Source organism: Apteryx rowi, unplaced genomic scaffold, assembly GCF_003343035.1.
Source record: "Apteryx rowi isolate R43461 unplaced genomic scaffold, aptRow1 scaffold_355, whole genome shotgun sequence".
Classification (NCBI taxonomy): domain Eukaryota; kingdom Metazoa; phylum Chordata; class Aves; order Apterygiformes; family Apterygidae; genus Apteryx; species Apteryx rowi.
Window position 1 is genome coordinate 829,647 of NW_020450030.1, and position 13,864 is coordinate 843,510.

Consider the following 13,864-nt stretch of genomic DNA (forward strand, 5'->3'; position numbering starts at 1 on the left):
CCAGCAGGTTACAGGGAGACACAATTACTGAGAAGGTCTAATCCAGAGTTGGTCTCGGGAAATGCAGAAGAATCAAGCTAAAAAATAATCTAAGTATCTTAAAACAGGAAGCTAGTGTACAACACCTAAATCAGCTCAGACTGATTTACACAGATTTAACTATCAGTCCCAGAAACTTGACCCTAAAGACATTAAAGGATAATAGAATAAGTGATGTCTATTCACTCTATTCCCTCACCAGAAAATGGACATCAAGCTTGACTTGGGCTCAAGTCTACAAGGAAGGCAAGCTTCATTACTCTTCTACAGAAGCAATGTTGCTATTTATCTGTCAAAACCAGAGAACATCTGTGCATCACTCTCCAAAGCCAGTCTACTGAACTTCAACATACTTGGCAACTGCTGTCTATGAATCTGTGACTTGTGCAAACATGTCATCAAGTGAGAAGAAAGCCCAAAAACTAATAGCTAAGCAAAAGATTGTGCCAGTTTTTCCATTAAGACTTCTCTGCAAAGGCCTTCTCATCTCCAGTCAAGCTACTCATGATCTCTTCTTAAAACCTAACAATACCAAGTTTCCTAATTTTTAATCATGTGGTCAGTATCTCTGAAAAGGTCAGGGCTGATATTACAATAGTAGCACACTTAAGTTAGAATTTTTCTCAGGTCAAGAACCACATAATCAGGGTTCCATTTTCCAGACTAAACAGATTAGCTAAGAAAGATGTCCAAGTTGTTTTCAGTTAGATACCAAATATCAGTTTGATATTTGTTTTAATAAACATTTACTCTGAATGGAAGCAAGATTCTTACACAGTGCAAAGCTAGTTTCATACTTGCATAGGAAGTGGTACCAGTTTGCTAGCTATAACGCTCAATTGAACTAGTGGGTCTGAATGTATCTACACTAGTTGAACCCTAAAGCATGTTCTGTCCTTCTTTTCCCTCTCACAGGGCTACTGTCAAGTCCAAAATCATCACCCCTTGGTCAATTTTCCATACATTCTAGAGAACACCATTTTGAACAGAGAACCTATACTGTATCTGCTTCATCTAAGAGGCAAAGGTTTTCCAGTATAAACTGAACTAGGACAAACATCTTTTTTGGCTAAAAAGAAAAGGGAAAGAAAATAAGGCTGTCTTCTGGAGGCTTCAATTTCCCTTACTGTTTCAGCAGTGAGAAAGAAGATGAAAAGATATTTCTACATATATCTGGCAATTATGCTTAATAATTTTGCCTACAGTATTAAAAGAAGTGTGAAAACCAAAACACCATTTGCTCATAAGTATTAGTATATATAAGCTTAAAGTTTTGCTGAGCACAAGTCAAGTCAGGCTGCATGTGCATTATACAGCTTGATGTTTGTGTGAGCTAACAGGACCTGATGGCATGTACCCATGAGTGCTGAGGGAGCTGGCCAGTGTCACTGCAAGGCCACTCTCAATTATCTTTGAAAGCCTGTGGCAACTGGGATAGATTCCTGAGGATTAGAAGAAAGCAAGTGTCACTCCTATCATGAGGAAGGACAAGGAAGAGCATCTGGAGAACTACAGGCCAGTAAGCCTCACCTTGATCCCTGGGAAGGTGATGGAGTAGCTAATCCTGGAAGCCATGACCAAACATATTAATGACAAAGTAGTAGTCATCATGGATTTACAAAGGGAAACTCATGCCTGACCAACCTGATAGCCTTCTGTGATGAGATGACTAGTTTGGTGGATGAGGGGAGAGCAATGGATGTTATTGACTTTAGCAATGCCTTTGACACTGTCTCCCATAAAATCCTCATAGGCAAATTGATGACATATGGACTAGGTAGGTATGCAGTGAGGTGGATAGGAAACTGGCTGAACTACCAGACTTAAAGCATTGTGATCAACAGAACAATGTCCAGCTAGAGCCCAGGCACTAGCGGTATAACCCAGGGGTCAAAATTGGGTCAAATACTGTTCAACTTCTTCATTAATGGCCTGGATGATGGGACAGAGTGCACTGTTTGTAGATGATACAGAACTGCGAGGAGGGTTTGATACACCAGGTGGTTGTGCTGCCATCCAGAGGAACCTGGACAGGCTAGGAAATAGGCCAAAGGGCACCTCATGAATTTCAAAGAAAAATGTCAAAAAGTGTTTGATGCCCCAGAAAAAGGGGACAGAAATTTTACTTAGTCTTGATGGGGAAAAACAAATAAAGATTCTCTTTGATTCATCTGGGGGCAAAAGTCCTGCCCCAGATAGGATTGTCCTCATCTGTGAGATGGAAAGGTTGTAGTGTGTTTATTATGGCAATACTTCACCCAGCTCTGTAGCAGTAACACAGGGAATCATGCAAGACAGAACTCCAACACTAACTAGGCTTCTTCGGTTAAAAAAAGATCACCTTTCATTTAAAAGTTTACCTGCTATGAACTCAGCATAGTTCATTAGCAGGCCACTCAAACACCATAGGAGAAATACTACAGAAGCTAAGTAGTCTTGGCTTGTAGCAAACAAATCACAAGGAAGAAAATAGAAGTTATAAAACCTCCATGAGGTAATATAAGATCAAGCATTACGCAAGCAAGAATTGTCTTTGACACTACTTGAAGTTTTTTAAAAAAGGAAAGGAGAAAGATGACCTGTTAATAGAATTTAGCTAGAGTTTAGGCAGATTATTTAGACAGCAGACAAGAAGGGCAACTCTTGCAAATAGTCTAAATAGTGCCAGAAAGACAGTTACAAGCGTGAGTCATCGCAATACTTTTTCATACAAGTACCCTTCTGTAGCATCTGTACAGGCATGGTGCCAAACTACAAGTCAGAAAGGCTGATGTGCTTTAAAAATTAAGAGAGAAGTGGCCATATTGGATCTGATTATTACTCTTGGCTATTATTAGAGACAAACCAACACAATGCACCACATACTACAAAGAAAAATAAAACATTTCTTCGGATGAAGTTTCAGACAGACTCTTCAGAGTGATATGAAGTAATATAACAGTATGAGTCACTGAAGTGACAGTCATGCAGCCAAATCCCTCATGCAGTTTGAAGTTTAACCATAAAACTCCAAGCAAATTTGCAATTTCTGAAATTAAAATAAGCAGTAAGTTATTTTAGATGTTATCTGAAAGATATGCTATATTCATATGAAATGTGCTATGACACACAACTCATTTTTACCTGTAGCGATCTAATATTAAACCTGTTCATTTAAAAAGATTGAAGTGGCTGTGTAAAAGATAAACATGATTTTTAAAGCTATACATTTTAGTTCTACTGTAAGTTTAATACCAGTACTCTGCAGCATCATTTTAAAATGTTCTGAACACAAAATACCATTTGTAACAAAAATGTTGATACAATGGTTCTGTAGAACCAGATTTGGTTTCAACATTTTGCAACAGTGCAAATTACCCATTTCAGAGGAAGCAAGAAAGGGGAGCATCCAGCAAACAATGTCACAAAGGATGAGCACAAAACAGATGTGGGAAAAATAAACAGCCTTCCTGCCCTGGAATTTGTAAAAAGGTCTGCAAAGAGCAAACAGGACTTCTCACTGCAATTTGACTTCTAGACCTATAAAAGGAGTCCCATGAGAAACTAGACTCAGATGAATAAAATAATGTGAAGAAATAATAGTGAAAGTATTCAAGGCTTTCAAAAGGAGAACTTTGCTCTTGGACTTTAAGTTTTATCAAACGTTTTGTATTATCCTGCAATTAAAGTGTTGCTATATAAGCTTATTCCTACAGTGCTATTAGAACACTGTTTCTCTCCTTAAATACTGTCTTCAAAGACAGCCTTTGTCTATTTCTGATTTACCAGAATTTTTTTCTAAAGAAGCTATTTGAAGTTGCTTTGACAAAAGTCTGCTAATGCAGGATAATGACTGTAGTAATTTTTTAAACTACAAATACAGGTGCCCTGGTACAATACTTGTAAGATAGTCTCACATTCCTTGGTAAGTGATTAGCACCGCAGGCTTCGTGGTCTCCTCCCTGTTTTAAGATGAGGAATGTGCTATGTGTTGCCCTTAAACTAGGTAGGATTAGCTAAGAGAAGGATTTTTCACATCCGTGATTAACAAGGAATAACTGTTCACCCCCTTCAGGGCTGTTCAAAAACCTGAACTCATTACTCTTCCGCTACCTATAACACATGCAGGAAAATATTAACCTTTCCAGTGCTCACATTTTCACACTGAAACTAAACAGGTGCTTAAGTGTCAATGCTTTAAAAAGGAGTGAACTGAAAACATTAAACATCCTAAAAACATGCAGGCACATACATCTGCACATGAGGTCTTAGGCAGTCTGGCCCAGATCTTCCTGGCTGCAGTAGTGAGAATGTCCAGAATGTACACCAAGTAAAAAAATTAAATCCCAGGCTTCAGTAATGAAACTGTGGCTGAGAAGAGCAACATACCAAAATAAGATCAGGAGTCAGTGAGCAAGAAAGTCAGAGACTAACTTCTAGCTAAAGGTCTAAGAACTCATTCTAAGACCTCAGTACAACTTCCCTTCAGATAACAATTTTGCTGCACTTACATAGGATAATGTCTTACTCCAGAAAGATGCCGATTTCCTTCAGGATACTTGTATAGTCAAGCACAACAAGATGAAATATCTTCCATAGACTGACTGTTCTTTTACCTATTACAGCGAGGCAAATGATTTCTGAACAGTAGCAGTGACTCGACTGTTAGCATAGCTTTTTTTCACCACTAGCCCTAAAATTCCACACTAGCTTTTAAATTTCACATCTAAGCCTTTAGAAATTAGAAAAAATAATCAGATCATGCCTCACAGTTAAGAACTGTGACTGCTGTTACAGTCAAATTTGAAATATTTGACATTTTTTTCTAGAAGTCCCAGCTCCCAAAGTTTTATTATGTAGCTGTGTGGAAGTGATACCCGAGATTTTTAAAACTTCTCTTCTGCAACTAAAAGGCTATGTTCTATCAGAGACTCAAACCCCAAAAAGCAACAATTCAGAACAAAACTGGTTATTTTGGAATTGACTTCTGGACACAGATGACATTATTTACAAATCTTAGAAAATCCTGCTAAACCTTTTAAAAGTTACTAGTTTTCCTACTTAGAATTCAAGTTCTATGGGTAAAGCTAATCAAAGGTTTGGAATAAAACTACAACCTCATGCCACACATCAATACATAATAAAATATTCACACATAGGTCTGGACAGCATGTTTTATCCTATGAGTAACAGAGTAAGTCATATTTTTCTAGGATCATTACCATTATTATGAAAGTTCACGATGGTTTGTTTCCCCCCATGCAGTCTATCAGTTTATGGGAAGAAGTGTCAAGGGGAAATATTGTTCTTGATGGGAAAGAACATACACAGAAGAGTTACCATGGCCTTTTCCTAGCCTAGACAAAACCAGAGCTGTACTAGTTTGCCTATTTTGTAACAGATGCTAACTCCCTCACTAATTTTCCAGTCCTGATGGGCAGTAAGTGCCAAGGCCAAACTGTATTTGTTTTTATCTTAGATGCAAAACTTTATTTCTTAGTTCATCCTGCTGTTCATGCTTTTGTAAGACAAGATGCTCTATAAAGCCCCACACATTTCAGAGATTGTGGCAGCTCATTTTGAGTTTTACTTTTATAAAAGGCAAAAACTGCTAACACAGCCTATATTCACCACATTTATCAGGGATAGATGAGAGCCCAAAGAGATAACCCAAACCACATAACATAGGAAATAGAGCTAAAAAAACTTTATATTACTGAATCCTATTTTATATCTTTGGTGAGATGGACTCATGTATACTTAGATTAGAATTAAGTCCTTGCTACAGAAGCTGCAAGCACAGCCTTTTCATATAGTTTTGTGTCTAGAAAAGATATTCAAACAGTACTTCATATTGTTCACTACATAGCAAATTTTTTCCTAATTTTTCCTTCATACTTCTCTTGTTGTGCACATCTACAAGTTTCAAATTGTTCATCTACAGCATGAACAAAACTTTTATAATTTTCAGTACTAGTGAGTCAAATGTTTCCATTCCTAAGTAAACACCCCCTTCATAAAATAACTTTTAACAACTTGCTGTCATATATTTGGAGAGATGGAGGCCCCAATAAATAACAAGTTCCTCAGTTTGGTATTTTAGAAATGTGTTGCAAAAATTTAGAAGTAATTCATGAACTGTAACAAAACACGGTATTATTAAAATATTTCTCATTATTCAGTGATAGGTTATATGAAATGTGGAAATGCAACATAGATGGCTTTCGGTTTAAAAGCTATTTCAAGTATCAACTTGAAGTTCAACCCTTAAAGCATTCTCTTCTTGAACTCAGGATTTCAGAGCTTACTTATTCAATATAACTCAGGACTTTTTGTTTTTCATTTTTTATTTTAGTATTTAGCTCAGATACCGATTTTCACAGATTACAGTTGCTACAAAATCTGTGAGAAAAGTATTTTACTTCTACACTCCTTTTCCATAGAAGTGGTGTTTACCTACAAAGATAGCTCTTTAGAACTGTTAAGATAATACATGGACATTTTAGAAATAAATACTATTAATTCAAGTATAAGCAGTATACGGTTCAGCCTGGAAATTTTTAGTCCACACAAGTAACTTTTCTCACAAGAGAAGTCAGTGGGGCAACTCATGCAAACCAAGTTATTCACATGGTAAGTAAGTGCAGAATCAGACTCTGTTAGCATTTTAGGGGCATACTGTTGCCTCAATGGATTATTTACAGGTACAGGAAGAAAAATCTGGGTAGTTTTCAAACTACTGCTGCGATCTCTTCCTACCCAGATGTCTTTTGCATGTTCAGCATAGTTTTAGAATGAGCATATCTGGTGTCTCAACTACTAGGTTAGAAATATTTTTTAGAAAAAACTAATGATTAAGAGCAATGTTCCTATCAGCAAACAGACTTTTTTCCTAAATGAAAAGTTCACTGCTCTGGTATATAATCAAACAAAGAGTATGTTTAGCCCTCAAAACACAACTACATTGTTTTTCTGGGGTACGAAGAATTTCAAGGAAGTTTTAGACTTAAGAAGTTCATAGTAGAATTGGTTCATGTCTATAGCAGCTGTCTTCCAGCCAGATTTTATATTTCCCTCCAGGTGACAAGAGCTTGTAAAAACACTGGGATATTTCTAGCAGTAGCTGCAAGACCACAGGGGAAGGTGGTGATGGGGATAAAAACAAATGACTGTACTTCAACTTTTTTTTCCTCAGTCCAAGCATTAGCCTTCAGAAAATACAGATTTTCAGGACTATCTTCATCTTGTTTTCTCATAAGATGTGTTCAAACTATTCAAAACATCACACTTCAGACCATCACACCTCCTACTTTCCAGCAACGAAATGCAGAGAAACTCACCATGGATACGTGGCTGTGGTCTGTACAAGGGAGGTTCAGAGACCTTAACAAGCCAAGTCCTGATCCTTTCTTTATGGGAGCTGCCATGCAGTAAACAGTCACACACTCTAAGTAGCACCATCCAAAAAAAGACCATACTCATATGAAAATGGGCTCATAATACAAGTTACTGGTCAATATAAAAGTCTGGAAAATGTTAAATGGAAGACGGACAAAAATGTAATTGAGCCAGGAATTTTGACACTGCTTCAGGACGTACACAAAGGGACAAGGTGTCCCATTTATTGAAAAATAGGCTGTATGTATTGAAGTTCAAAGAGCTGTTTCAACAGACCCTGAGAGCACCTACATATCACAATAGTACATGTGATTCAGCTGTTCAAGGTTGAGCCTCAGAAGAAAGCTATATTCACGTCAACCTTACTAGCTCCGAGCCCAGGCAGTGCTGTACCAACCGGAGCAGAGACAACACTGGGCCTTCATACAATCCTACCAGAGATTATAACTAAGCAATGCATGGCTGTGTATACACATCTATTTCACTGAAGATTTTTCAGAGAAATATGCAGCTAAAGAGCTTACAGCAAAGTCACACTTGTCTTCACTAGGGTCTCTCCAGCAACTAAAACTTCCACAAACCTAAAACCTAGCTGATTACATCTCTAGTTTCCATCTTGTTCCCTCCCCCAATTCTTACACAATAGGCTCTGCTGTATGATCGTTTATCACTAACCAAAGATTTTTACTCTAAAGTTTCAGCAGGGCTGCTGTAGTAAAACAGTACTGTAACAAGTGTTTATTTTGGTTTTGGTTTCCATTACATTTCTACAATTACACTGGTGTGACACAAATTCCTGCCATGGGGCACACTAGGTCTAAATAGCTTTGTGTACACGCTACTAGGTATATCTAACATACTACAGATTTGTTGTTGCTTAATTAAACTACAGGAAGAACATTTCTAACCACCTAAGAAAAGTGTACATAGCTTTAATCAATTCATATCCTAAGTAACTTTCTTAGGAAGAGAAGGTTGAGAGTTTCCTTAGAGACTGGATTTTGTAAGTGGTTCAGGTCTTCAGTTCCCACTTCCTTTAGAGACAGCTGAGGATATTCAGCGTTTTGCATGATCTGGTCTGCAAATCATCATTCAGATAAAACTACTGAACAGTTACTTGAAAGTCAGAGTGATTGGTGTAAACAGAAATGATTTTATAACTGAAATTCCAGTTAAAAGCAAACAAACAAAAAAACACATTACAACCTCCAGAGACTCATATTCTTTTTTTTCAGAAGGAAACTGTTGTGCAAGTCTGCTCTTCACTTTCAAAGGACGACTGAACCACAAGCAATGTATTTGCAAAGTTCAGTCTGTATACCCTGGCACAAGATATTCTAATATAAGCAATATATTACATATAAACAATTTCATAAACCAGTTCAATTCATTTAAGTTGCAGTAAAGGCTCTCTTAAACCTTCCACTGGCATGCTAAATGGACTGCATCAGGTATTCTTTGACAGTAGCTTGGCTCGCTCTATGAAATGTGGCATCCTATACTTAAAGCTTGTTTCTTAAGAAAAAAACATATATATGAAGTGCTTGCTATTTAGTGTGTAAAAAGAAAAAAAAACTTGAAGGAAGCATCCACAAGTTTCCTGAGAAATCGTTTTGAATTTCAGAATCCCAAGGAGATGAATTGGCTGTCAGAAAACAATGCGCCTTCATCAGATGGACTTGGCAGTTGTAAACAAGAGGAATTTTCTCAGCTTTTCCTCACAAATATGAAATATTTGCTCTTAGCCAACAGCTGGGGCGGTTTAAAGACGTCCTGCATATATATTCAAATTACAAATCACCCACACACCTAATGCTGACTGAATTTCTGCAAATTAAAAAAACCTCTGATAATTACTGGAGCAGACGCAAAATAATTCTACAGGCAAAGCAGAATCTAACTTCGTAGGTCTTTAAAACTGATTAAACTTCCAAATGTCTGGGTTTGCCTACTGAAGAGACAAAAATAACCCACAACAGTAGCCTCATTTACCATAGTTTTCATCAGAACCAGTATCTTATAAAATTGAAAATATCTATTTTCCACCCAAAGATTTTAAAGATTTATCAAGAGAGGAAAGCTTAAAAAAAAACCCAACAAAATACCACACTAACCAAAATCCCCAAAATCATAAGGGCAAGATGAAAGCATTTCTCATTTTTAGTTCAGACAAGCACATTTTAACCACTAAACTTCAATTTTGCTAATACTGCAATTCTGTATTCTACTTCACAAGTCTCATAATTTCAAGGCATTTAACCATAAGTTAAAATAATATTGTTAATAAATCGGGTAACAGGATCTTGCTTCAGGATAACCAAGAAACAAAGTTGATTATGTATTGTTTTAAATTTAGCAAGTATTTTGTATCTCAATGGCAAATCACATCACGATGAAAGCATGGATGTCTGTTAATGTTTCATACATGTATACTTATTCTTGCAATATGAACTACACTGCTGTTTAATTTTCTAGTTAGACCCTATAAACCAAAATTAGGAATGTGTACATATTACTCTAATGTACCCCTCAGCAGGAGAAGTTGTACTAAATCTCTATACTTTGTACAAAGTTTAAAACACCTTGTAAAAAACACTGCATTAAGTTTGTTTTAATATGCCTTTGAAGAAATTCTGACTATGCATTTTTGAGAGCAGTCTCATTTAAAATTATTCAAAAATGTTTTACTACATAATGACACTCAATTTTTAATTCAAAAATTACATTTTGAGGGTGCAAAAAAAAGGAGGTAATTCTCAAGTACATATTTCAACCATTATAGAAATATCATAATTGCTCTGGTGGTTACTAAGTTTCTTTGCCAGCTTTATATTTATCTACACATGAAACTAATGCCAATTTTTTTTTTTTTTTAAACATACAGCAATTGTGGAAACAAAACACAAATATATTAGTAAAGACACAAAGATGAGACCAATGCCGATTTCCAGTGGAGTAAGGCAGTTCTCTCAGTGAATGAGAAAATAAACAAGAGCTTGGAGGTCTGTTTAAAGAAAAGTTGATATAACGAAAATGCAACAACTAAGATGCCTGAAAATGAAGATATGGCTCTGCAGTTTTACATGAACAGACATTAATACAGGGGGTTTCTTAGGCTTTTCTAGCTCCAGAATGAAACTATATCCAACTACCATCATCTTGTGTTTAATACTTAGTATGAGTTGTACAATACATTAAAAAAATTCCATGTGCAGCAAACTAAAAGCATGCACTGAAAATTAAGTAACTAGCATAAAAAGCTATACAGCTTCAGGAATTATCTTTTGTAATTATATGTCCTACTGCAGCCAAGCAGGTGTTTACACTTCAACTTCCCCAGACAAGATGCTCTCCTTCCCACTTCATTCTCTCCCCGCAGCCACAGAACTCAATCTTTTTTTAGTGGCCAAATCCTATTTGTTTTTTGAAAGTTAACGGTCAGCATTTTTTTCTGAGGCTTCATAAAAGCTTTAGCCCTTTACTTCCGTATAAAAACTGGTGTAGGATTGAACTACTGCTTCCATACTGCACATATCAAGAAGACACTTTACAACTAGCAGTTACTTCTAATGAATAACTTTTATATGAAACACCAACATCTCCAAGACTAACATCCCACACTACCTAATAAGACAGGCTTTTGTAGGTTTATTCATTTTCAAAAAAGTCCTTGGGTATTCAGAGGAAAATACTGCATCGCATTCAAGCAATTTCCTACAAGACAAGTGCCGCTTACTTTTCAAATCTGGACTGCTTATCAAAGATTCCCCCCCCACTCCCATATACACTGTCTGAGAATTTCTTACTGCTCATGTTCCTTAATAAGGATAAATGTTCACATTAAAAAAATAAATAAATAAATAAAAATCAGAGGTCTGATTGCCTTAACACACAACTTATTTTCTCATACAGTTTGGAAATAGAAATACTTACATCCTCTCCAGTTCTTTTAAATCCTGGAATGCTCCTCGTTCGATAGTACTGATCTTGTTCTCCATGAGCTGACTGAAATGTAGAAATTTTTATACAAAAGTTTTAATAGCTGATCACTTGTTGCATTAACACTAGTCATTTAAAGACAACCACATTTTCATTAAAACAGTACAACTCTTACTCTAGAATAACATCCAATCTAACATTCTGGACCCTTGTTATCCAACACTTTACATGGGCTTATATGCCCCGAAGGAGGAAGAAATTCTCTTTAAAATAAACAGGAATAGATATTGCACTTACGTAGTTAAATTAAGAGTCACAGATTTAAAAATAATATTTATGCATACACACACAAGTATCACTGCCCTTCGGCAAATTATAAGACTCCAGTTGAGCAGTATGAAGGCAAAAATCAGTCTCACATGAGAAAAACGAAACAAAAATACCTAACTGTGGTGTTGGTGGAAAAAAGAATCAATGAAATATTGCAGGGAGACAGTAAACATGGTAGTAGTTTTATTTTGTTTAGGAAAAAAACCCTTACAATATGATATTCTGATTAACAGAGAAATGGAAAGGGATTTTTATTTGATTACTCACTCAAATAAGATAACCTTGAAAAAGCTAAGAAAATTCTGCAGTATTTTAAACTCAGTATTACTTAGATTTTTTCCTCTAATAATTCAGTATTTGAAAAGCTCCATACTGCTGAAAACAAAGCGATTTACAGAAATAATCCAAATTATTCCCTGGTCAAAGTGTTTCTTTTTTACCCAGAAACTGTAAAATGTGAACTGTAATCTGCTAACCTTAAACTGAAGCTACTGCAACAGTTATTAAACCAATTTTAACAACTCTTATTTTTAAGCTATGTGCCAATTTAAAACCTCAACCTATTTTGCAGCCTTAAAGGGATATTAAAAAATATATAAACAAGATGGCTTGTATGACATTTGCTAACTTTAATACATCTATAATGTGGGGGAGGGGCAGTGAGTTCAGATGCAGTAGCATGATAATTAGAAGGTGATAACCTTTACAACTTATTAGCTGAAAGATAACTGCTTCAACAGTTTTCATAACATGGACTGTAATATTAGTCCTAAAAGGTATCAGTGATAAAAAGAGAAAACTTACAGAACTCGAAGGTGCCTTAGACCAGCAAAGTCGGTCTTGGTGATTCTTGTGATGTTATTTCCATTAAGATCCCTAAGAAGAATAATTTATAAGCAGCAAAATTAAACATTCAGAGGTTATTTTATTTTTGTTTTGTTTGTTTTCATGGGCACAGCATTTTTGGAAGTTATGAGAACTTAAATGAACCCCATGATCCATACTGAAGACTAACTCTGTGTGAGTTCCAGATTTTCAAGTGACTAAAGGAAGGTTTATCTTGAAAGCAGTAGTTTAAAACTTTGTAATAACAGACCCTCAGAGTCTGTTTTGCCTGCTGTTATGTAGCTCACATTTGTGTCTAACACTACAGAAAACCCCAAACCTGTCTCAGTGTTGGCTGGTTATAATTGCAGTTGGAAAACCACTAGTTACAATATATTTGTGACAGTGTCTGTTAGGTGTACCGATAAGAGTTACAAAAACTAAACAAGTGACTGAAATCAAGACCGTTTTCTGCATTTTAAACACCTTCCAGCTTTCTTAGTATTTCTGCAAAAGTAGAACATGGCTCAACTTTCTATCGCAAACATTAGTCTTCATAAAATCATGTTTACCCTCCAACAGTCTTACGCTTGTTTGAAAGCTAAACTCTTCACTCACAGCACATGAAGCTATCCTTACTGCGGAATTCAAAGCGTGCTCAGAAGCAGAAAACTGTATTTAGGCCCTAACATTTCTGTTCATACTTCAGCACTACTTTCTTTTCCAGAGCTATTTGTCCCTTTTTTTTAATGCATTTTGAGTCAACATATAAGCTTGCCTCATTTGCAATCACTACAAACAAAACTAGACTTTGCAATTCTTGAGGTAAGCCATTGGGAAACGGTATTAGATGGAAACTACCCTAACAGTTACAGGTCATTTCTAATGTAGTTAGAAAAAAAATGTCAATTTTTTGGTGTTTTCACCACATGTGACAGGAACACCACTGTAAAGAAACCACAAAAGTTTCAGCAGAAATCAGTGTCCCTTACACTCTTCGTTTGAGTGAAATCACTTGAGACAGAAGTGTTCATACTCAAACGTTTAAACAGCTTAAAAAAAAAAAGGCTGTGAGAAATAATGTATCCATGCCTTCCTCTCCCTAGAGCCTCCTGAGATCCAGCTTGATATTAAAGATACCTGACCACACTCCCGCTCGCTCCCAAGACTAGAAAATACCCTAGCCGGAGGATGCATGGAGGGTCTCAGAAAGCCGATATGGGGTGGTGGTGGCGAGGGGAATTCCGGTTAAGGCACAACTTGGTGCTGGGAGTGAGAAAGCGGCTAAGCCCCCCCGGCGGGCCTGCGCCGGGGCAGAGCGCTGCAGCGCGGCGCCTCCAGCCGCGGGCAGCGC

General features: G+C 36.6%; 1 protein-coding gene across 4 annotated transcripts in view; it reads right to left on the reverse strand.

Moving 5' to 3' along the window:
• Positions 1-13,864, reverse strand: part of SLIT2 (slit guidance ligand 2) — a 257,438-nt gene that overhangs the window by 242,596 nt on the left and 978 nt on the right. For all 4 annotated transcript variants that reach the window (XM_026072976.1, XM_026072977.1, XM_026072978.1 and 1 more), the window contains exons 2-3: positions 12,490-12,561; positions 11,350-11,421 (exon numbers count right to left, since the gene is read on the reverse strand). In XM_026072976.1, coding sequence (XP_025928761.1) covers positions 11,350-11,421; positions 12,490-12,561 — 144 coding nt within the window. The remainder of the gene's footprint in view (positions 1-11,349; positions 11,422-12,489; positions 12,562-13,864) is intronic.